We start from the raw sequence: 24,190 nt of genomic DNA on the forward strand, positions 1-24,190 counted from the left end.
CAGGAAAAGTCTTAAAGATCACTTAGTTCAATCATTTCCATTAAAAAAAATAACTAAGTACAGACCTCTACAAATATACAAAAGTGAAGAGCATAGTATAATGAATCTCCACTGACTTATCACCAATTTGATGATTATAAATTTATGGCCAACCTTGTTTCATCTTTTTTCCCCACCCCATGATATCTGTTTCATCCATGAATATTTTAAGATTGAATCTCTAAAAGATGAGAATTCTTCTAAAAACATAATATCATTATACATAAAACTTAACAATAATTTCTTAATACCACAAAATATGCAATTAGCTGTCAACATTTCTGTTTCATAATTTCTCTAGAAATGTCTCTGAAATCTTTTTAATCTATATTTTCCCTTCTCTCTCTTTTTTTCATTTTCTCCTGCTAATAAGACAGAAGCCAGGTAATATGTTTGGTAAACTTTCCCACTTTCTGAACTTTGCTGAATGCATCCCAATGATGTCATTTTAAATAGTCATCTGTTTCCTATAATTTCTCCAGGTATAGAGATTTCATCAGGTTCAAGTCCTACTGATTGGGAAGAATGCTCCACAGGTGACGGAGGAATGATGGTCCAACTGACTGATGGTTAGTTCTTTTTTGGTGTGAAAATTCCCTTATTTTTGAAAGATGGCTTAAATTGAAGTCTTCTTGAGGTTAAGTGGTTCACATGTTGGTAGAACAAACTTTCAGTCTTTTGATTCTCAGTTCTCTAACAACTTACTGAGTGATTATATTGTACCAATTAACTCTGCTAGGAATTGCATGAGATGTGGCTGCACCAATTCTCAAAGATACCCAAGCCCTAAATCCAGAAATCATCCCAGTCTTCTCCACTTCTCTTACTTCTACTGAGTCCTATTACTTTTATCTATTTAACACCACTTTTCTTTGCTCCATTCTTTCCATTCCCCACTGCTACTGCTTTAGTTTAGACTTTTACTGTTGCTTTTCTGGACCACTAAAATATCTTCTTGAAAATCCCCCCCTCCACAACAATCTCACTTTCCTCAATCCACCTCTTCCTTATCAACAAAAGATTTTTCCAAACTTCAATTCTAAATATATTGTTTTTCTGCTTTAATCCTTTGGGATTCTCTCATTTCCACAGTGGAGTCTGTACCCCTTAGTGCAGCCTAAGCCCTCTCCCTCATCTGGCCTCTGCCTATCTGACCAACCTCATCTGTCCCTACATCCACTCACTATATTCCAATCTATTGAATCACTGAAGTTTTTTCAATGTGCCAGCAAGGATACATAGCGATTAAAAGTAGACTCTAGAACTGGACTTGACTTTAGTCCTTAGATTCCCCCATTTATTAGCCATCTAACCCAGGGCATACTTACCATCCCTGGGCCTCATTTGCCTCACCTGTAGATGGGAATAATCTCGTAGAATTGTTTTCTGTGTGGGAAGGATAAGTAAAATTGCACAAATGAAGAACTAGCATGAGAGAACTCAGTGAATACTAGATGCTGTTGGTATGTTTTCCGTATGCTTCCATATCCTTTAAACTCATTCCCAAGAATGTTTTTTCTCTTCCTTCTTGATAACATCTTATCTATGGATAGTAAATTCCTATTCTGATGTCACAGCCCGGCTCCATTGCTCATTTGTCATTTAGAATTAAAACACCATACATTCATAGCACCTCTAAACCTTGTCTATATTTTGACTGCTCTGCCCCAGATCCGTCTACACATGCATGCATGCTCAGTTGCTCAGTCATGTCCGACTCTGTGACCCCATGGACAGGCTCCTATGTCCATGGGATTTTCCAAGCAAGAATACTGGAGTGGGTTGCCATTTCCTCCTCCAGGGGATCTTCCTGACCCAGGGATTGAACCTGTGTCTCCTGCAATGGAGGCGGATTCTAAAATTTTTAAAGACGAAGACAGGATCTGTCTTGGTTTTGGCTCTCCATCCTGGAACATTTGCTTTGCATTGTCCTGGGTCAGTGGACAGTTTAGTAATTTAAAGTTTGGCAAGTTGAACTAAGATGGGGTTGAGTTGAATTTTTAGAGCTTATCCAATTGTCTTTACTATGAGTCTATATCTTTTAAACAACTTTTCTGAAACCAAAGACAATTTATCCAAAGCATCTAACAGGGTGACTGGCACATACGCTTAAAACTAGTATTTATTGATTTTTGGTTTCTCAGGTAGACTTCACAGTTAGAGGAAGGTTTGATGACTGGACAAGCAGAATATGCAAGCTATTAAGCTAAGTTTCTCTTTGCAAATTAAAAAATTCAGTACTTTAGTTTATCAATCAGTTTCTTGTGTGTCTGGTTTCTATGAATCATTTCTATAACAACAGCTCACCCTTGCCAGCTCTAATCATTGTTTTCTATAACCATGGGAAAAAAATTAAATGTGAAAATGAACCGAAAAGAGGTATACGAAAGCCCAAGAAAATACACTGAGGTGACATTTCTTGTACAATGGAAAAGGACCATTTAAGTAGACAGTCTAAAGTAGTTTATTTTACAAAGCAAAAAGTGCAACTTGCTTCTCAGTAGCAGGATTCTCAAAAACTTAGTATAAATTTTATACTCAGCAATATATCTCAGGAAATTAATTATACCAAATTTATGAGTCACTATTTGAATAATATAAAATAATTGATTTTAAAGTATTAATTGCTTATTAGCTCCTGTCTTTTATTATTTAGTTTCTTTTTCTTTTTTTACTAAACTAATAATGTAGGATTGTATCTGATTACAGTAAGTTTTCCTTCCTTTCAACATAGTGAAAATTTGTATAATTATGAAAATTTTAAATAGTTAAATCTCTTGCTATTTATTTTAATTCAAATCCAGTATATTTTTATATATATTCAGAACTCAAACTATTCATCTTCATCTTAACCTTCAATTAAATTCCACAATGCAAACCTCTTGGCACTAGACCCACAGTTCTTGTTTATTCAACTGAGCTTGTGTGTTGAGAAAGTGTGGAAGTTCGGGAGTTTTCTGGTGAGAATCCACATTCTGACATCACTTTGGCCATGACAGTGATTGGCTGTGGGAAGGCAAAAAAGAGTTTATAGCCCACAAGAGCAAGTGAATGAGTGAGTGAGAGAGCAGAGAGAGTATTCAATCTGTGTCACTCACTCCTGGGAGCCTGCCTTCTCACTCCAGCACTGCAAAAGGTAAGGTTTAATATAACAACTTCATTATCTTATAAATCAGGCACTCTGCATTTCACATCTCTGGGCTTGGTTTTGAACATTCTATTTAAATATAGATATTAACACATTGTAGAGAATTGCTATGTAATCTAACACTTGTTTACCATTAAACTAGTACCTCATGTTTTAGATTCTTTTGAAAAGGCTAAGTTTATTAACCTGTGCTTGTAAATAAGCTCTTATTATTATATACATTAACTAGAAAATTATGCTGTCTACTTTCTATCTCTGTACCTTACAGATAACTGTTTTTACTCATTCTAATGCATTCAAGGTAACCTAACTGGAATACCATTTTGCATTTATAAATGTGCCTCGATATATGTTGATTTCTCCATCAGTTCCCTAGTCTGTACTTCAGTTATAAACAATATTTTCCAAAATATGTATTTGGTTTCAAAGTGTTAACATATTATAGCTCTCAAATCCGAATGAAAAAATGCATAGTACTAGGGAAATAAATGATGCTGTTAGTTTATCATACTCTTCCCAATAAAAACTTGCAATTAGATTATCAAAACAGTCCTTTAAAATTTTTGGAATTGTTGTCCGGGTTAGTAGTGGGCACTACAGAGGTCTTTTGCTCTTGCTGAATCACAAAGTAAATAAAATGAGATTTATGTAGGCAGCTGACTGCTGCCTAGGTGAGTCACTTGGTTCTTTTTATATTATTCCTGTTATATTTTCATCTAGTTGTTTTTAAGGTTTGTTATGAGAAATTTTATACTCCAAACTCTTTCTACAGTTCTATGTATTTACATTTTTAGCTCTTTAAGATATTGTAATTATTCCAACTCTTTTCATACAGCTACAGAGCAGTAATCTTCCTGTTTGTTGGTGGGCTCCATCAAGAACGGCCAAATTCAAAGTATTATTCAGAGAACCTCAATAGCAATGAAAGCTTCTTAAACAGACAAGTCCCCTTCAGGGGAAAGTCTCTTTATTCCCATGTGGCCATCAAGAACTAAAGTAGACAGGACTGTGAGCAAGTTAACAAGCAACAAAATCAAAGACCCACTCCACCACAAAGACAAGAGACAGAGGACCCAAGACAGCTTTTCCAGGCCTCTAACCCTTCCCCCTGTGTAATGTTTATTTTAGCTTCAGATACTCAATAAGGATGTGATAAATCATGACCAGTGATGATAAAATGCAGAATCTATTTTCAGATATAGTATATGACATGGATTTCATACATTTTAAATATTACTTCTCCCAGTGTATTTATGGGGAAATTCTGATCACCATTACATACTGCTCTTAAACAATGCAGAGCTGTCACTCTGGAGGACAACTCTCTCAGTTAAGTGTGTTGGTGGCTTTCAGCAAAGTTTGTTCAACTTTTATTAAATTAGGATTTTTATCAAACAAAATAAAAATAGGATAGGATTTCACCATTGCTCTCCTTTACCTGTGAGAAATCTATGTGGAACTGAGATCTTTGCAAGGCTGAAACCCCATGACTGCTTACAAACTACTCCTATTCTGAGTAGGATCTTCTATGCAAGAGAATTGCATCTTCTATTCCTCCATAGAACTGACTTGACTATTACCCTGACCCTGGAAAGGCCCATGTCCATTCCGTAACAATCTCCCACACCAGTGATTATAAGCTTAAATGGAACTGGAGAACAATGTAATTTGAGGAAATTTGCCTCTGATACCCAAGATGAACTCGGATAACTTTTCTCATAGATTCTTCCTTAAATATGGATGTTAGGGTGCTACACGTTGTGAGAATAATATTTCACATATCATGGATTTTTCACACACATAAAAATTCAAGTATTCTAAGATACCCATGGAAAAATGCTCTTAGTCTTCATAGTACAAACAAACTTTTAGTTTAAAAGCTATCTAGATGCTGGAAAGAGCCTGTAGGATAACTGGCATAAAAGTAATCATTCAAATGTATTCAAATTTTTCCTTAGTTTTTAATTATAAACAAAACAAACAGGTCACATAACCACACCAGTTGGTGTCCCATGTCAATGGTATTATAAGGCCTCCTTACCCCAATGTGAAACACACTAAGCATTCAAACTCTGGCAGTGATGAAATGGATATTCATTTACAAATCAGATCAGATAGGTTAAAACTAAATATGGAACTCGTGATTATTCAAATAGATGGATAAAGTCTATCTTCTACCACATACATAGAAGGAAAATTTTAAAACAAAAGCAGAAATTTGGTCCTAGTTAGTCAAAACTTTAATTGGACAAAAAATGAAAACAAATTAAATACATCTCCTAGTATGTGAAGTATGTGAAGAAAAGGTACATTCTTAGTTTTACTCATTAACTTTACCACTTCATTAATTCCAGAAGCAATCACAGAAATGAAGACGGTTTTAATTTTGCTCAGCATTTTGGGAATGGCCTGTGCTCTTTCAGTAAGTTCTTTACTAAAAACCTATAGTTATTTCCATTTTTTGTCTTTTGATATTAAAGAGAGAATATATAGTAATCGATTGCTCTTTTAAACAGATGAAAAATTTGCATCGAAGTGCCAAATTAGACGATTCTGAAGAAAATGGGGTAATTAATTTTAGCATAATTCCTTGGTTTGACTACACTTACTCTCGATTTATTGTACATGAAATATGAATATATCATTTATTGTGTTCATGCAGGTATTTAAGTACAGGCCCCGATACTATGTTTATAAGCATGGCTACTTTTATCCTGCTCTAAAACAATTTGCAGTTCAAGTAAGTATAGAAGTTAATTTTTTTTCACTCCTTATAATTGAAAAGGGATTGAATTTAACTACAAAACACTGAAAATTCAACTCTCACTGAAATTCAGCCAGAAAGACCACTTACTAAAGCAGTCTGTTTTTAATATAATAAAGTTTCTTCCCAAGGTTTCTTCTAAAGCAGAGCTATACACGCACACAGAATAAACTCATTTGGGCCCAGTCTAGAATGATATAATGAAAGCACACGCCACGGAAGATCGAGTTCAGGTGTTTTGACTAATTCACTGACAAAGTGGACAATTTTATCAGCTGTTGACATTTAAGTCAGTGATGCAGCCACGAACTGCCATTTTATAGTAGATTCAATACTGTCATATAGCTGTTTTATATCCAATAACTTAGAGTCCTTTAATTTAGGGGGAAATGAATTCATAAACAACAAAGACCATTACAAAATTCCTGATAATCTGTGGTTTGCTGAAGATTTTCTTAACCTTTGACCTGTGTAATTCACTAGAATAAGAATGGCTCAAGAATGCAAAGGAAAGAGAGAAATTCATGAAGCGAACTAAAAAACTTGTGAGAAAAACAAAACGTTCTTAAAATTTGTAAACAAAAAATAACTAACCACTAAAAATAAGAGTTTCTGTTTATACTGGGTTACTACCTGTGAAGAGGGTTCTGAAAACTAGAGGGTGTGGTGTGGTGCTGATTTTAAATAGACAACAAACCAGCATTGTGCTATTTTTATTACTATACAGTTTGGGTTCAGGGCACCAATTATGCACCATCTGACCCAGGACTTCAGAGACACTAAAAGCAGTCAGGACGCCGAAAACTATGCCTCAGCACAGTGGCTTGGCATAACATCCTGCCATATGTTGAGCTAACCCATTTCTAACTCATACAATGATAGGAAATGATCATTTTAAAGTATTTCTAGCACCATAATAATTATGGGGAATGTGTGTAGCCACAGAAATATGAGCATGGTTGATACAAGCATTGTGGGTTTTCAGAATTGCCTTCCATTCTTTGGTTTGACCATAAATATAACAGTGCTCATTTGAAATTTCGTTGTCTTTCTTAAACTAAATGATAATACATTCAAATTTTGGACCACTTCCTCAACTTTTCTAAAATATCATATAGAGATATTCCTATCTAGAAAATTTTACAGATATATACATGTGGTCCAATTCTAATGTCCACACTTAAAAGATATTAGGAAAGGTTACCTTTTTCCTTATTACTAGACCCAAACTTCATAGATTTTTTAAGCAATCTTTAATATTCAAAATTGCTACAGACTGTATGCAGATAGGTCTATCTCAAGCAATGTAGAATTTGTAAATAAGAGAGTTGTTTTAAAATAGAATTCATAACACAACATTGTAAATCAACTATACTCCAACAAAATTTTTTTAAAAAGAAAAACTAAATTTACTAAATAAGTAAAATAGAATCCAATAAAATATATCTTGCAATCTAACAGTCTGAGCTAGTATTGATGATCTACTGTTCCACTTTACAAAGTTTGATTTCCAAGATGTTTCTCCTTGCATGTCTATTTATATGCTTCCATAGCTCTTAATTATTCATTTTCTTAAGTCTATTAAGTATTTAGTACCCAGATTATCACCCCCCAAATCATTAAGCTTCGTTGGCTTTGACATTCATGTTATATTCAGATGGAATCTTTGTTTATATATAAGCATTTCCAAAATACCAATATGCATGAAATATATTGATTGCCAGGCTGTCAACCTTTTGCAGTTTATCTGCTTGTCTATAGAAATGGAAGTATAAATAAGGTTAATACCCTAAGCATTTTTAATTGAGGAAACTTTTTTTTTATGATAAAATATTTGATCAGTGTGTGAACTCTTAGACAGCACGGACTTTATCTTATATTTGTTTTATCAGACTCATCTCAGTTATCACAGTACTTGACGTGGAAAAACTGCCCATATTTCCAACTTCTTCTCTTGCTATGATTCTGATTATCAGTACAACACCTGGAATGTGTCTTCTGGAATTGAATAAATCTAGTACTCTTGCCTGGAAAATCCCATGGATGGAGGAGCCTGGAAGGCTGCAGTCCATGGGGTTGCTGAGGGTCGGATACGACTGAGCATCTTCACTTTCACTTTTCACTTTCATGCATTGGAGAAGGAAATGGCAACCCACTCCAGTGTTCTTACCTGGAGAATCCCAGGGACGCGGGAGTCTGGTGGACTGCCGTCTGTGGGGTCACACAGAGTCGGACATGACTGAAGTGACTTAGCAGCAGCAGTAAGGATAGAGGTTGGAAGGAGTATATGAAAGACTTCCAGAAGGATCTGTAGGACTTAGTAACAACTTGGTAATAAGGTCTAACTGAAAGAAAGGAAAATAAAAAACTGCTGAGGCTTCAAGGCATTTCAAGCAAGTTTTAAAATTGTCCTTATGTAGATACTAATTGAAGAGTGATGTGGTTGAAGTAGAATGAAAACTAGGGGTGAGGAAGCTTGTAAAATGATTAAAACACTCCCACTGAGTATGATTTCAACACCTTTAGACCATGAAATTTTTGTACCTTGTTTTATGTCCCTGGATAAGTTAAAGAGTTTCCTGGTTTATAGTCTATGGGAACTTGGATAGAATTTTTATCCTGCTGTTGTATGAAAATTGAATAAATCTTAATTACATTAAAAAAACCACTCCTGCTGAGACAAAATATGCTACACAAATAAGCTGTTCTCTCTCTATATAATTTAACTAACAAATAGAAATCGTTTCAATAGAACCTTATGCTTTTTTGACCTCTGGGCTAGGGCAGGCACAGCCATTAAGGTCATGGCAGTGGAAGAGTCAGTCAGTTCTCTTTTCCACCCAAGCTGGCTCAAGGGGAGAAGCATTCCTTTCCTTGGGTGTATGATGTGGCCACCTGAAGAATGAGCCCAACAGGCAGAGACCTGAGCAGTACTGGGACATAAATATTCCCTCAACTGATCTCTCACCCTAAGGTTCTTCTATAGCTATGTTTTCTAAGACCCACTGTACTTCACAAGTCACCAGAATCAAAGATAAATTTGCAGGGCAGAAAATGATAGAATCTTATGTTGGGTTTTTGCTTATACCAAGGAGAAATAGTGGTTGCGGAAAAAGAAGGAAAATTCAATTGGGATTACCATTTCCTTTTAAAAAATAGCAAAGTTGGGACTTCTCTGGTGGCCCAGTGGCTAAGACTCTGAACTCTCAATGCAGGAGGCCTGCGTTCAATCCCTGGTCAGGGAACTAGGCCCTACATGCCACAACTAAGAACTGTAAATATACATAAATATTTATGTATAAATAAATACATAAATACAAAAATAAATATTTTAAAAAACATAGCAAAGCTCATTAACTTTTATTTTTATATAGACTCCTTGGTTTCATTTATTCTCATTCAATATTGAGCTTTCTAGAGAAATGGTACTCATAAATTTCCTAAATAGGTAAATTAATTTCTCTTCTTATATAACTTATATCTCTCATATGAATTTTTCTCTCATAAAGTTTTATAGACACACACACACTTCAATTTAGGAATGGCTTTAATTAGATTAAAAGGTACTAAAATTATATGAAAATTTAATTTCAAATCAAAGTCTAATTTAAATTCACCAGGAGAGCTCATCATTTAAGAAAATCATCCAGGTGGTGCTGCTGATAAAGAACCCGCCTGCAGTGCAGGAGAAAAGGAGACACAGGTTAGATACCTAGGTTGGGAAGAGCTCCTAAAGGAGGGTGTGGCTACCCGCTCCAGTATTCTTGCCTGGAGAATCCCATGGACAGAGGAACCTGGCGGGCTGCAGTCCATAAGTTCGCACAGAGTCGGACACGACTGAAGCGACTTAGCACACAACAACTTATATTTTATAATAAGTCTAATTATCATTTCATTCATATTTTATAAAGAAAATGAAACAATGATATCTATGTTATAGCTTAAGATTTGCCTTGAACGGGTTGGAGAATACAGCCATTGTGAGCTTCAGATTCCTTCTCTGTAAAAAAAAAAAATTGGACCAGATAATCCTCTCATTCTCTCAGAGCTGTCATTCTGCCATTCATTGCTCTAGTTTTTACATACAAAATGTTTCAATATATTGTCAATACTTTCGAAGTTAAAAATGGAGTATTTCAAAGCATATCCTGGTCACTGTAAAATTCTCCTTTTTCTCTAACCTCGTTTCGTATATGTCTAGTCTCCTCATATCTTTCTCACAGTAGCTGAGAACTGTTCTAGGTAAATAAATATATATGTACCTATATTCATATGTGTATGAATTCATGTATACATATTTTTTAGAGCAGTAGTGACTCATCTGAAGAAAATGGAAATGGTGATAGCTCAGAAGAGGAGGAGGAAGAAGAGGTAAGGAATTTCTTCAGTCTTTTTTTTTTCCCATAACAAACCAGGCAGCACAAAATAAATAAATAGGAAACTAGTTTCCTGTAGCTTAGACTCAGCAAATAGCCATTGCCAGCTTACAAACTGCCCCCAGTCTTCTATTTTGGAGAAGGGGGATATTATTTAAATTAAAATTAACTAAAACGACCTGTTTAAAACACTACTACAATTTGGGGTTAAAGTTACCTGTAAGTCGTACATGAATACAAAAGTATCTCTATTTTAACTGGAAGAAATGTTGATTCCGAAAAAAAGGAAGAAAGCATTATTTACATTTATAGATGGACAGAGTGTGGTGGTAAAAGATAAATACATAATAATCCTAAAGTTAGTGCAATACTTGTTTTATGTATTGCACTAATAAGGAATGAACTTTAAAAATTCAATTTGATGAGTGGGTAGTATAAGAAAGTTAGTCTTAGATTCTCTACAGTGTTACTGTGATTCATCTGCCTTTCTTTTTTTTTTTAATGTTTATTTATTTATGGTTGTGCTGGATCTTTGTTGCCGTGGGCAGGCTTTCTCTAGTTGTGAGTGGGGCTACCCCAGTTGCAGTGCTCGGGTTTCTCATTGTGGTGGCTTCTCTTGTTGCAGCGAGCAGGGCCAGTAGTTGAGGCCATGGGCTTAGTTGCCCTGTGGCATGCGGAATCCTCCCAGACCAGGGTTTGAACCCATGTTCCCTGGATTGGCAGGCAGATTCTTAACCACTGGACCAGGGAAGTGCCTCATCTGCCCTTCTTGACTCACACAGTAGGGTTGTTCTTTTTAGTTGGAATTTCATATGTCTTTTTGTCTAATAATAAAATTCATGTCCTTGCAGAAATGCCAAGATGTAGAAATATCTTCCTATACAGTACTACAAATTAGTGTAGTTCATGGCTAAAATTCATCTACATAACCTGGAAATTGTACTAACATGCTTACAGCTGATATCCTTGCCCATGCAAACTACTATTTAGGTACATTTTCCTGGATAGTCAATTATAGCTATCCACTGGTTTGAGAACCTTCTAAATTCAGGTATTCTTAGGTGCTATTTATGAAGGGACAATGACAGTCCAAAATGGATCATGGATAAATGTTTGCTATCCTGAAAACAAAGTGGTGTGGGAACTTTAAAAGTGACAAATAATTAGTTTAATTTTTTGAACCATAAAATAACATTTTCAGTACCATAATTTAACCCAGCAGCTTTTAAAGGAAGACCTTACAAGAATGTCAAGCCAGTACCAGGAAAAATGCCACCTACTGCCTGGAGTTCCACATACTAATCTTACACAAGAACTAAGCTAGGGTAATCCATTTAACTACAGCTGTTTACTGTACAGTGACTGTAAAATTGCCTTACCAGCTAGATTTCCCAATTGGATTGCATACCTTTTGGCAATGGTTCTTCATTTGTTGTAATGGTGGTTGGGGATAGAGGAAGATTAAGAGTCCTTCAGGACTCTGATGAAATCTCACCTACTCAATATTTTCCCAACAGTCTGTGAACATTTCTAGTCCTCTCAGAACTTATCTGCAAACTCCCCATGACCCAGGACACTTGAGACCACAGGTTACAACCCCTACTTTGAGGATTAACAGTGTTGTAATCTCTTTTGCATCTCTTCACGCTGCCCAGCTCAGTTTCTTGTACATACTTAGTGCCAAGTCAATATTTGGTGGTTTGGTTTTAGAACTTCAGAGGAATAAATGCTCCAAATACCATTCATTCAAAGTGATAATGGAAAACTGTGTGAATAAAACTTGTAGTCTTCCATCCTGAAGAGAATTTAGAACGTCTTTTTTCCCCATCTCTTCTCTAAAATTTCATTGGCAATTTAGGTTAAATACAGTGTCCCCAGGAATTGTATTCCCAGGATCAGGTGCTTAGGCATATTTTCTACTTCATGATCATACATTTTTTTCCCCTCTCCTAAATTATCCAGTCTCATCTTTTAAAGTTTTATTGACACATTGGCTTCCGTTGTGGCTCAGCTGGTAAAGAATCGGACTGCAATGTGGGAGACTTGAGTTCGATCCCTGGGTTGAGAAGATCCCCTGGAGAAGGGAAAGGCTACCCACTCCAGTATTCTGGCCTGGAGAATTCCATGGACTATACAGTCCATGGGGTCACAGAGTCAGACACGACTGAGCGACTTTCACTTTCAATATACATAACACAATTATCATAAGTTTGTCAATGATTGAAATTTCAGAAATCGAACACTTTAAGTATTACCCATAACCTATAGAAAAAGCAGCACATGCATTGTATTCCATTCCATTCATTAACCAATCCCCACCAAGGGCAAATGCTAGGATGACTCCTACCAGAAAGATTGTTTTTTGCTCTGTGTTTCATTCATATACCCACATATATGTATGGAATCATGCAGCATATACTCTTTTACATGTAGCCTCTTTCACTCTCAACTTCAGAGACTGACTCATATGATTCTGTAGTTGTAAATCATTTATTCTCAATATCAATATTTCATCATTTCTGTGTATCACAATGTGCTAACCTTCTGTTGATGGGCAGTTAAGGAGTTTTCAGATTTGGCCAAAGAGTACTGTTGTGAATGTTCTAGTACTCCTTCTGGTGAACATATGCATTCATTTCTGGAGGCCACTTTAGCTAGACATGAAATGTGTATGTTGAAAGGTCTGCATATATTCATCCTGAGGAGATGTCACCGATAATAGCTTCCCACAGCCGAGATACTAATATAAACTCCCACTATCCCTATAGGAGCATCCCATCAACTCTACATTCTCATCAACACATGTTTCTTTCAGTCATTTTAGTCATTCTAGTGGGTTAATAATACACTCAAGTACAAATGACTGCTAATTTTTCTATTCAAAAAGATATTTGAGGCCTAGGGCTTCCCTGGTGGCTCCGATGGCAAAGAATTCACCTGCAATGCAGGAGACCCAGGTTTGATCCCTGGGTCAGGAAGATCCTCTGGAGAAGGGAATGACTATCCACTCCAATATTCTTGCCTGGAGAATTCCATAGACAGAGGAGCCTGGTAGGCTATAGTCCATGGGGATGCAAGGAGTTGAACATGACAGAGCGACTAACACACATACATCCATCAAAAGTTTGACCTACTTTCCTTTTTAAGTCATTGCAGCAGGACAACCTTAAATAAAGTACCAGAAAAAGAAAGGGTGTCGTAGGAGAAAATAGAGAATCCTATGAATTGGGAGTCTGGGTCTGTGGTCACGACCCTGCTGCTAATGAGCTGCCATGTCTTTGACCTCATGCTAGTCATTTGTCCCACTGGACCTCAGATTTTCACTTGTGAAACAAGCGTGAAGGACCCAATCTGTATATTTTCCTACCCAAAAAAGCTTTCCTCTTTCTCCCCTAAAAGGTTTAGTCTGTTGGACTAAAGCATATAAACATGAAAAAGTAAATAAACAGTATGATGTTTGTGGAATATTTGACAAAGTTAGCTTGGAGACTGTTTTAAGGTGGACTCTAGTAGTCCCAAGCATTCACTGAAACGGTAAAATTTACGTATCTATGAAACATAGTTTTTTTTTAGTAATAAGAAAAGCTAAATGTGGCTTTTGTTTGTTTGTTTTGAAGTCTTAAAATATAAGATGCCTAGTTAAAGTTATCCTAACATATAATCTCTTTAAAAATGCATTGAAATAAATTCACTTTTCTAGTACTCATTTAAACTAAATAAATTCTCTGTGTATGAATTCCTGACTTTCAATACTAGCTCTGAATTACTTTGGGAGATTAACTCAGTCTACAGTTTATTGCCTAACAACATGGAGTAAAGACAAAACAGTAAAATACTGAAGATGATAAAAATATTCATAGAGAAGTAGTAATTTTTAGAAAACATCTTCCTACAATAACATAATATATCAGTAAGAATTTATTGGAGTTAGCAGATGGAGTTTGAATTTAATGTATTTCTTTTTCTTTAAATACTCTTGAAAGTAAATGAAATACATTCACTTCTTTTTTTTTGTAGTACATAAGACATGCAATTAACTTGTTTGAAGAGAAGGGGTTCCATATAAAAAAAATTCCTTAAAATAAAAACATCCTAGATTTAGTGTCAGCAATTCACATAAATCCTCCTCCTCATCAAAAATCATCATGGTACAACAAAAGGGCTCAATTTTTCTTTTAGTTAGAAAGATACAGTTTCATCATTCACCATAAGAATTTAGTTAATTATTTAATTTATCCAAGCTCACTTTCCTTTTTTAAAGAGTGTAAGTAATAATCTTGCCTTACAAGGCTGCTCTAGGGAATAAGAAAATAAGTCTAAATTTCTCAGCTTATTTGTCAGTAAATACAATAATTAATGTACTATTATGTCATCAGTTCAGTTCAGTTCAGTCGCTCAGTCGTGTCCGACTCTTTGCGACCCTGTGAATTGCAGCACGCCAGGCCTCCCTGTCCATCACCAACTCCCGGAGTTTACTCAAACTCACGTCCATCGAGTCGGTGATGCCATCCAACCATCTCATCCTCTGCCATCCCCTTCTTTCCTGCTCCCAATCCCTCCCAGCATCAGAGTCTTTTCCAATGAGGCAACTCTTCGCATGAGGTGGCCAAAGTACTGGAGTTTCAGCTTTAGCATCATTCCTTCCAAAGAAATCCCAGGACTGATCTCCTTCAGAATGGAGTGGTTGGATCTCCTTGCAGTCCAAGGGACTCTCAAGAATCTTCTCCAACACCACTGTTCAAAAGCATCAATTCTTCGGCGCTCAGCTTTCTTCACAGTCCAACTCTCACATCCATACATGACCACTGGAAAAACCATAGCCTTGACTAGATGGACCTTTGTTGGCAAAGCAATGTCTCTGCTTTTGAATCATAGTAGTTATTAATAAGACTTCAAGAGCCTAAGCTATATATAGTATGATACCAAATAGTCAGATGTGCTGAAATTATTATATAAATATTTTTGAATTGATTAAGTAGAATACAGAATATCTAAAACACACCATAGTGAGGTAAACAGGGTGAAAATACTTTGAATTCCAAGAAGTGAGAACTGCAACTGGCATAAGAGGAAGCAGAGGTGTCAACACTGGGCGACCAGATGGCTGAGGGAAACCATCAGCCATTGTTATTTTCCCAATAATTGTTCATGACTCCAACAAACCTTGAGTTATCTTTCAGCTAAAATAATTTTTTCTTGCTCTGGACATTTTCAACAGGAGACTTCAAATGAAGAAGGAAACAATGGAGGGAATGAAGATTCTGATGAAAACGAAGACGAAGAATCAGAGGCTGAGAACACCACCCTTTCCACTACCACACTTGGCTATGGAGAGATTACACCTGGAACTGGAGACACAGGTCTAGCTGCCATCCGGCTTCCCAAGAAGGTAACAATTCCTCCAAAATGTTCAATCTGCTTTCCTTTTTTTACTGAAGTTCGAGGTTATCCTGACACTATACATATAGTATTTTATATTCTCTTCATTATCTTGATGAAAAAGTAAGAGCAGGTACAATATCCCTGTTTACAAATAAATAAGGAGAGATCTTTCCCCAGGCAAGATCTCTTCCCATGTTCTTACACTGACTTTTCAACATTATCACAGAAGACTAAGTCCAAGCATCCTAACAATGGATAAAAAGTGCTGAGAGATACCATTGCATTTCTGGGAAGAGGTTTCCAAGGCAGAGAGAGCGGGTAGCGAAGTTGTAGAAAGCATCTCCCACAGAAAAGACTTATTTATCAAGTGGCTTTTTCTCCATCGGCATCCAATGACAAAAGTATTTATTCTGAATTTAAAACCTCCACCAGTTCTTTTGTAAGTTAAACTGGTTTCAATTCAAAATTACATGTAATACAAAGATGTCAGTAGAGAAAGCTTGTGTTGGATGAAACAATGGCCTTAAATTTTATGTTTTTCACACCTAGATTTGAATTCCTTTTCCTTATAGGCTGGGGCTACAGGAAAGAAGGCTACAAAAGAGGATGAGAGTGATGAAGAGGAAGAGGAAGAAGAAGAGGAAGAAGAAGAGGAAGAAAATGAGGCAGAAGTGGATGATAATGAGCAAGGCATAAACGGCACCAGCAGCAACAGCACAGAGGTAGACAATGGCCATGGCAGCAGTGGTGGGGATAATGGAGAGGAAGACGGCGAAGAAGAAAGTGTCACTGAAGCCAATACAGAAGGAATCACTGGGGCTGGAGAGACCACTACTTCCCCAAATGGTGGGTTTAAACCTACAACCCCACCCCAGGAGGTCTATGGGACCACCCCACTACCATTTGGGAAAACCACCACCCCTGGGGAGTATGAACAAACAGGCACCAATGAGTATGACAATGGGTATGAAATCTATGAAAGTGAGAACGGAGATCCTCGTGGGGACAGTTATCGAGCCTATGAGGATGAGTATAGCTACTATAAAGGGCGTGGCTATGACAGCTATGATGGTCAAGATTACTACAGCCACCAGTGAAGGCCCGGACTGGGATGAGTTCCCCCATTCTGGGATTTTGTGTGGCTACCGTTTTCAAAGTTCAACTCAGGAAGGTGCAATATAACAAATGTGCATTTTATAATATGGAATGGTGCTACTGTTCCCAAGTGGTTTTCTATAATTGCTTCTGCAAGTCATGGGCTTCTTATTGCTTTTCCCTACTATGTTATTGAAAGGTCGTAAATCAGGGCCATTCATCAAGTGGTAAACCAATGCATGAGATAGTATGTGATTGAGTATTTTGAGGTTGTAGTCCTATAAATAGTAATTTTAATGTGTTTCCACTAACTGCTAAAACATATTCTGTGCAAGAGCTGCTTCTTAGAAGAGATTAGATTCACTAACATTAGTGACACTGTATACAATAAATGTGCAGTTCTTTAATCTTTAGTGTGTGATTAAAGTGTGATTTAAAGTGATTAAATATACTGTCACTGTATATTAGGTTTAATTATCACTGTCATGTATTTTTATGTGACCTGTATGTATATTGTATCTATGGATTTTATCACAAATAAAAATGCAACCCTTCAGATGTGTTATAATTATGAAGAAAAATGAGAGATTCAGGATGGAAAAAGGTGAGACCAGAGGGAGGACAATTCAGCTAAAGGACAAAAGTTTATTTCTACTATGGTTTAAAACTCAGAAAGACTATAGACATTTTCTCATGGATAAATGAACTTGACTAAGATTTTTGACATGTTTGTGGGCAGGGTTGGCCATGTATATCAAGGTAAACAGCTTTTATTAGATTTGCCAGGTTTTATGAATACAAATGTACGATACCTAAATTTGAATTTCAGATAAATAATGAGTAATTCATTAGTATGAGAATGTGCCATGTAATATTTGGCCTTTGTGAACTATTTGGGACATATTTGTACTAAATGAATGATTTATTATTTGAAATTTGAGTTTAATTGAATGTCCTGTGTTATATCTGGCAACCCCATATCTATTTGATTTGGTTTTAGGTAGGGTAGGGGTGGGATGAGGTAGAAAACTCTTACACATACGTCAACCCATCATCTCCTAACTTTTTATTATTAAAAAACCAAGCCTTCAGAAAGGTTGGATAACTAGTACATGAGCACCTAGATCCACCAATGGTTAACATTTTGCCACATTTATCTCTATTTCTGAGTGCCTATCTTCATATGTGTATATATCTTTGTTGTTGTTCAGTCACTCAGTCTTGTTCGACTATTTGTGACCCCATGGACTGCAGCACGCCAGGCTTCCCTGTCCTTCACCAGGAGATAAATATATATATACACACACATACATACATATATACTTTGCCAAACCATTAAAGAGTGATTGTAGACATCATGGAATCATAATGCTTCACCCTTAAATACTTTAGCATTTAGTATTAGAACAAGGAATTCTCCTATATAGCTGCCATATCATTCTCATTCTCAAGAAATTTAACCTAGATATGCTAATATTTTCTAATACACAGTCCATATTCAAATTTTCCCAGTGATTCCCATAATATCACTTATTGCTAACTCAGTAAATCCTCACAAAACTTTATCAGGTAGGTTTTATTGTCATTGCCAATATTATTGACAAAGGGGCTGAGGAACAAAGAGGTTAAGCAGCTTGCACCAGATCATTACGGCAAAACTGAAGTTAAGACATAGATAGCCTAGCTTTAGGATCTGTTTCTTAACCATTAGCCTATGTTCATCAGGAATGCTATATTCATTAGTATGTATTCATTAGGAATGGATGTTAAGCCATGAGTGGGCAGAAAATCTTTAATGATGAGGGCTTGTTGAACAAATAAGCCTTGTTCTCTATCACAAATTTCTTAGAACCAGCTATATTTTATGACTTGAGCCCTAAAGAACATTTCCAAAACAAGGATCCTCTGATATTTTTGGTATACCTTTCTATATAGGCTGTTTGGTATTGTGCAAAATGCATGAAACCTAGAATTAGGTGGGCTTGAATGATGGAGATATCAAGAGCTTCCTTCCTTAGTCTTTGTTCCCTCACCTTCTACATATGGAGTGTACTCTGCTGAGTACACTGTTTGCTGTGTACACTGGATTGCTATTCAGAATCCAAAACATTGTGAGATACCCAGATCATCATAACCTCTCTCCTCTCCAGTCCTTTCTTTTCTGTATCTTAACACTTAGGTGTGTCTGATTGTAATAGAATTACCTGACCATAGAAATTGCCTTTTGAGAATTCATAGAACATTTTTTTCTTGTTCTAATGAATCTTTGTAAGCAAAAACTTTTGATTAGATGGACGCCTTGGGAATAGTGTGATAAATATTTATTAGGTGATATAGGTAATTTTTCCTATTTATTTGTGACATTGTCATAAACTAACTCAATATATCATAGAATCATCAAATCTTAGATTTGGAAAGGATTGCTGAAATCTCTGAACTTTATTATTATTTTGAAGTTATTCACTATTATATAAGACTTCCCTGTAGCTCAAATGTTAGAAGACTGCCTGCGAGGCAGGAGACCAGGGCTTGATCCCTGGGTTGGGAAGTTCCTCTGGAGAAGGGAATGACAATCCACTCCAGTATTCTTGCCTGGAGAATTCCATGGACAGAGAAGCCTGGCGGGCTATAGTCCATGGGGTCGCCAAGAGTCGGACATGACTGAGCAACTAACACAGTCCATGCAGTCTAGTCCATTGCTATATACAAAAATTGGTTAATCTTTTCTTTTATGTTTGTTTGTTTGCTTTGCTTTTGACATGTAATATGGGTGTCCACTATTCTATCTCAAGGATTCAAGTTAGTACACTTCAGTTCCTGAGTGCAGAATGGTGACTGTTCTCCACCATTGCTCAAGCATCTAGGAATCCCCTTCAGGCTTGCAGCATAATTTTTAAAGGAGCACTGTGGCAAGGCCTTCACTTGGAGTATGCAGTGGTAGCAGAGGAAAGATTAAAAGTGAGTCCAGAAACTAGCACAAATGGGTAATCAGATAGTAAGGCCTATGTACCATCAACTACCCAGGGTCCATGGAGATGATGAAGTTCTTGGATGAAGACTAGGAGGTGGACTGGTGAGGGCTATGATTTAACACAGTCCCTGCACACTTGTAGGCTTTCTTAGTGGCTCAGTCAGTAAAGAATCTGCCTGCAATGCAGGAGGAGACCTGGGTTTGATCCCTGGGTCGGGAAGATCCCCTGGAGAAGGAAATGGCAACCCACTCCAGTGTTCTTGCCTGGGGAATCCCACGGACAGAGGAGGCTGGTGGGCTACAGTCCATGGGGTCGAAAGAGTCAGACATAACTTAGTGACTAAATCACCACGGCAAACCCTAATGATGCCCTTCACATCCGCTCTCTCCTCTGTATCATGTAATATCTTCTGCATGGAAGAATCCTCTTGAAATACTTTTCCTACTTCCATGTCAGAGTTCCAATCTCTTCCTGCCATTCTAGCTAGCAAGCCTCCCTGGCCTCTTGCTCCAAATTCCCTTTGATCTTCCCTACCAGAAGTTCTATTTTCTGTAATTCCTCATAGTATCTATGGAAGGCTCACCTGGAAGAAACTTGATCCAAATTATTAAAAAAAGAAGAGGAACATTTTAATTTTTCCCAGAGAAAGATAATCTTTTCCCCCCAAGAGTGAATCAAATGACTCCTTTGAATGGAGAAAAGATAAAAAGTGAAATAAATTATGCTTATATGGGGTGGTGGTGGTAATGAAGTTGGATATTTATACTCTCCTACACATAGAAAATTATTTAATCCTTGTTTAACGGTAGAAAGCAGTCTGTGGCTGTGACTGAGATCCTAGGTGCCAGTCAGTATTTGTTCACCCTTATTTCTCTGAACTCTGGGGGTTTTTAGCCAAGTTGGTGGTTATATAATAAATTCTAATTTCTTCCACTTCCCTTGGAGCTAGATGTGTCCATTTGATTTAAGTTCTGGTGCAGTTAAATGTGTACAAGCTCGTGGTTGTCTCCCTCAAGATAGATGTTATCCTCTTTCTTTTCCTCCCATTTCTCCCTCATGGCTGGAATTCAACCATTGTGGTGAGCCATCTCTGACAGTCTTTGGATGACGAGGTCACAAGGTAGAAAAGGTCTGGCTTTAAGGAGCGCGATACCAGTCCTGGACACCCAACCCCTAGAAATTAACTTCTATTTTTTTTAAGCCACTTTGCTAATGGGTTTCTGTATTTTTTTTTCTGAAAGTTACATCCTAACCCAGTAGTTCTCAAAGTGTAGCCATCAGAACAGCAGTATCAGTATCACGAGAGAACGTGTTAGAAGTGCCAAGTCCGGAACTCCATTCAAGATCTATTAAATCAGAAACGGGAGTGGTGGAGGTGGGCAGGTGATTCCCATGCACCTTAAGATTTAAGAAACACAATTTTCATTAATATAAGTAGTGTTTATTAGACACTTGTTAAGTGTCAGTTGGTTTCTAAGTATGTTACATATATTCAGTTCAGTTCAGTTCAGTCGCTCAGTTGTGTTCAACTCTTTGCGACCCCATGAACCGGAGCACGCCAGGCCTCCCTGTCCATCACCAACTCCCGGAGTCCACCCAAACCCATGTCCATCGAGTTGGTGATGCCATCCAACCATCTCATCCTCTGTCATCCCCTTCTCCTCCTGCCCTCAATCTTTCCCAGCATCATGGTCTTTTCAAATGAGTCAGCTCTTCGCATCAGGTGGCCAAAGTATTGGAGTTTCAGCTTCAACATCAGTCCCTCCAATGAACACCCAGGACTGATCTCCTTTAGGATGGACTGTTACGTATATTACTTTATATATGGACTGTTAGATATATTCCTTTAGGATGAATGTTATATATATTATTTCACTTAATTCTTATAGTCAACTCCATTTCATAGGTAAGTGCACTGAGTTACAGAGATCTTTAGTAACTTGCCTGAGACAATAGGACTGGTAAATGGAGGAAAGGAGACTGGTCCAGGGTTCATGCCCTGGGTACCTCTCAGAGCTTCTTTCTTCATACAGAAAGGATACCCTGTTAAGATAAATGAATCTATCTGGGAATCAGAAGAGGAAACTTTCAATAAGAGCATGTGTAACAACATGACAATGTTTTACTCCTTTGCTCTTCAGAGTTAATATGATAAAACTTTACAGCTTTCATGTCATGCTCAGGTGATCAAAAAAAAATCTGTTTGAGAACAGCAACTGCTAGTAAGCAAGGAAAATCTTTTATGCTGTTGCCAAAATAGGGAAATACCTTGTCCCTTTTGAGCAGTCAAGCATCCCCACATGGCAGTGTGATTCTAAGGGCCATGAAGATCTAACTGCAGCTATTGGGTTTGGTCACTGAAATTCCACAGGTTCAACCAGTAGGGAGACTGAGCTCTGGTGGAGTCAAGTAGTTTACACGAGAGCAAGAGCAGGGTCAGCATGAGGTCCTTTCCCTGCGTCCCTAGTCCCATGGGAGACCCTGAACCAGAGAGGCCAGACGACAGACAGCATAGGTCCTGGGTCATTCTGCTGATGAGTGACCAGCTCTCGCCTCTAGCCAAGGAGATTGTTATTCAGTTTCTAAGTCATGTGTCTTTTGGGACCCCAAGAGACTATAGCCCATGGACTGTAACCCACCAGGCTCCTCTGTTCATGGGCAAGTATACTGGCTGCTGCTGCTGCTAAGTCGCTTCAGTCCTGTCTGACTCTGTGCGACCCCAGAGACGGAAGCCCACCAGGCTCCCCCGTCCCTGGGATTCTCCAGGCAAGAACACTGGAGTGGGTTGCCATTTCCTTCTCCAGTGCATGAAAGTGAAAAGTGAAAGGGAATTCGTTCAGTCGTGTCCAACTCTTAGCGACACCATGGACTACAGCCTACCAGGCTCCTCCATCCATGGGATTTTCCAGGCAAGAGTACTGGAGTGGGGTGCCATTGCCTTCTCCGAAGCATACTGGAGTGGGTTTCTATTTCCCTCTCCAGGGGATCCTACCACCCCAAGGATTGAACCCATGTCTCCTGCTTTGGCAGGTGGGTTCTTTACCATTGAGCCACCAGGGAAGCCCAGCCAAGCAGAACGACTTAAGCTGAGGTCTGCAATTAAACCCTAAGGGGAGGCAGGTGGGGTTAAAATTGAAAGTCATATACTCAGCTGAAACTAGGGAGGTGGATGAGAAATGACCTTGTGGTTATCTCCCGTAAGACAGAGAGGAGGTCTGCCTAGAGCATCTCCTCGGCTGGCTGCTCATCCCTTCTTTCTCCAGGAGAAATCACAAGGCACTTTGCCCAGACTAATGCTGGACTGCAGTCAGTTCTTGCCCATATAGATGCTAATTGGCCTCCCAGCACATGCCACACTTCAGGGGTGGTTGGTCTGGATATTAGCATAGCCACAAGATAACTGCTTCTCAGAGATGACTTTGCCCCTCTCCCTGTGGTCACTCCAGGGCCTATCTCCTCACTTCAAGTCCCTCTTACCTCCTCCATCATGATGCCTCAACCAATATCTTCCCGATCTGGCAGCTAGGATGAGCCATATTTAATCTGAGCACTGAATATCCCTTTTGGCTGCTGCTGCTGCTAAGTCACTTCAGTTGTGTCCAACTCTGTGAGACCCCATAGACGGCAGCCCACCAGGCACCCCTGTCCCTGGGATTCTCCAGGCAAGAATACTAGAGTGGGTTGCCATTTCCTTCTCCAATGCGTGAAAGTGAAAGTGAAAGTGAAGTTGTGTCTAACTTTTCATGACCCCATGGACTGCAGCCTACCAGGCTCCTCCGTCCATAGGATTTTCCAGGCAGGAGTACTGGAGTGGGTTGCCATTGCCTTCTCCCATATCCCTCTTGGACTCTTCGATTTATTATTAAACATAAAGTCTATATACCCTGTCTCTTTTGTGGTTGGCCCTGTTGATTTCCTATCACCCTTTCCTTTCTTAAAAAGATTTTCACATTGCAAAACTAAAGCTTTAGCTTTCCAAATGACTGCTTCTGCTGAAAGTTTCAAGAGCCTATTTCAGAACTGAAAAACCAAATGTTGACTTTCTTTCCATTTGGATTCCTCTTATTAAAAAAGATAAAACAAAACCCAATCCATCTCTAAGTAAAGTGAATCTCTCTGAATGATAAAGAGAAGAAATAACAAAGATATAAAAAAAAGCAGAAAAATACAAATACACTCTTCTGAAAAGGATAGTCTAATGTCGAGAAATGTGAATTTCACTTTAAAAAAAGAATCAACTCTGATCAAAAGGAAACCATGAAACAATCACTTTTGTTTATCCAAATACAAGTACTTGTAAATATTTTCTCCCCTTATATCTTTAAAATCCTCAGTGGGTTAGAAACTCATTAATTTGATTTGTTGTTCTAAGAATGAAAGTTCCATACAAATTTCATTCTTTCGTATTCTGCTT

General features: G+C 37.8%; 1 protein-coding gene across 2 annotated transcripts; it reads left to right on the top strand.

The window, feature by feature from the left end:
- The first annotated feature begins 563 nt into the window (after positions 1-563).
- LOC102402073 (integrin binding sialoprotein) lies at positions 564-17,360 on the top strand. Of its 2 annotated transcripts, none has more exons than XM_044946060.2 (7): positions 564-608; positions 5,542-5,609; positions 5,704-5,754; positions 5,850-5,927; positions 10,257-10,322; positions 15,546-15,716; positions 16,282-17,360. In XM_044946060.2, exons 1-7 carry the CDS (start codon positions 587-589, stop codon positions 16,804-16,806), a joined length of 981 nt encoding a protein of 326 aa, XP_044801995.1. In that variant the 5' UTR covers positions 564-586; the 3' UTR covers positions 16,807-17,360. The 2 variants fall into 2 exon arrangements, with proteins under 2 accessions (XP_044801995.1, XP_006042332.3); XM_006042270.4 differs by lacking the exon at positions 564-608 and adding an exon at positions 3,032-3,175.
- The last annotated feature ends 6,830 nt before the right edge of the window (positions 17,361-24,190 follow it).

The sequence above is a fragment of the Bubalus bubalis genome, chromosome 7 (genome assembly GCF_019923935.1).
Source record: "Bubalus bubalis isolate 160015118507 breed Murrah chromosome 7, NDDB_SH_1, whole genome shotgun sequence".
Taxonomy (NCBI): domain Eukaryota; kingdom Metazoa; phylum Chordata; class Mammalia; order Artiodactyla; family Bovidae; genus Bubalus; species Bubalus bubalis.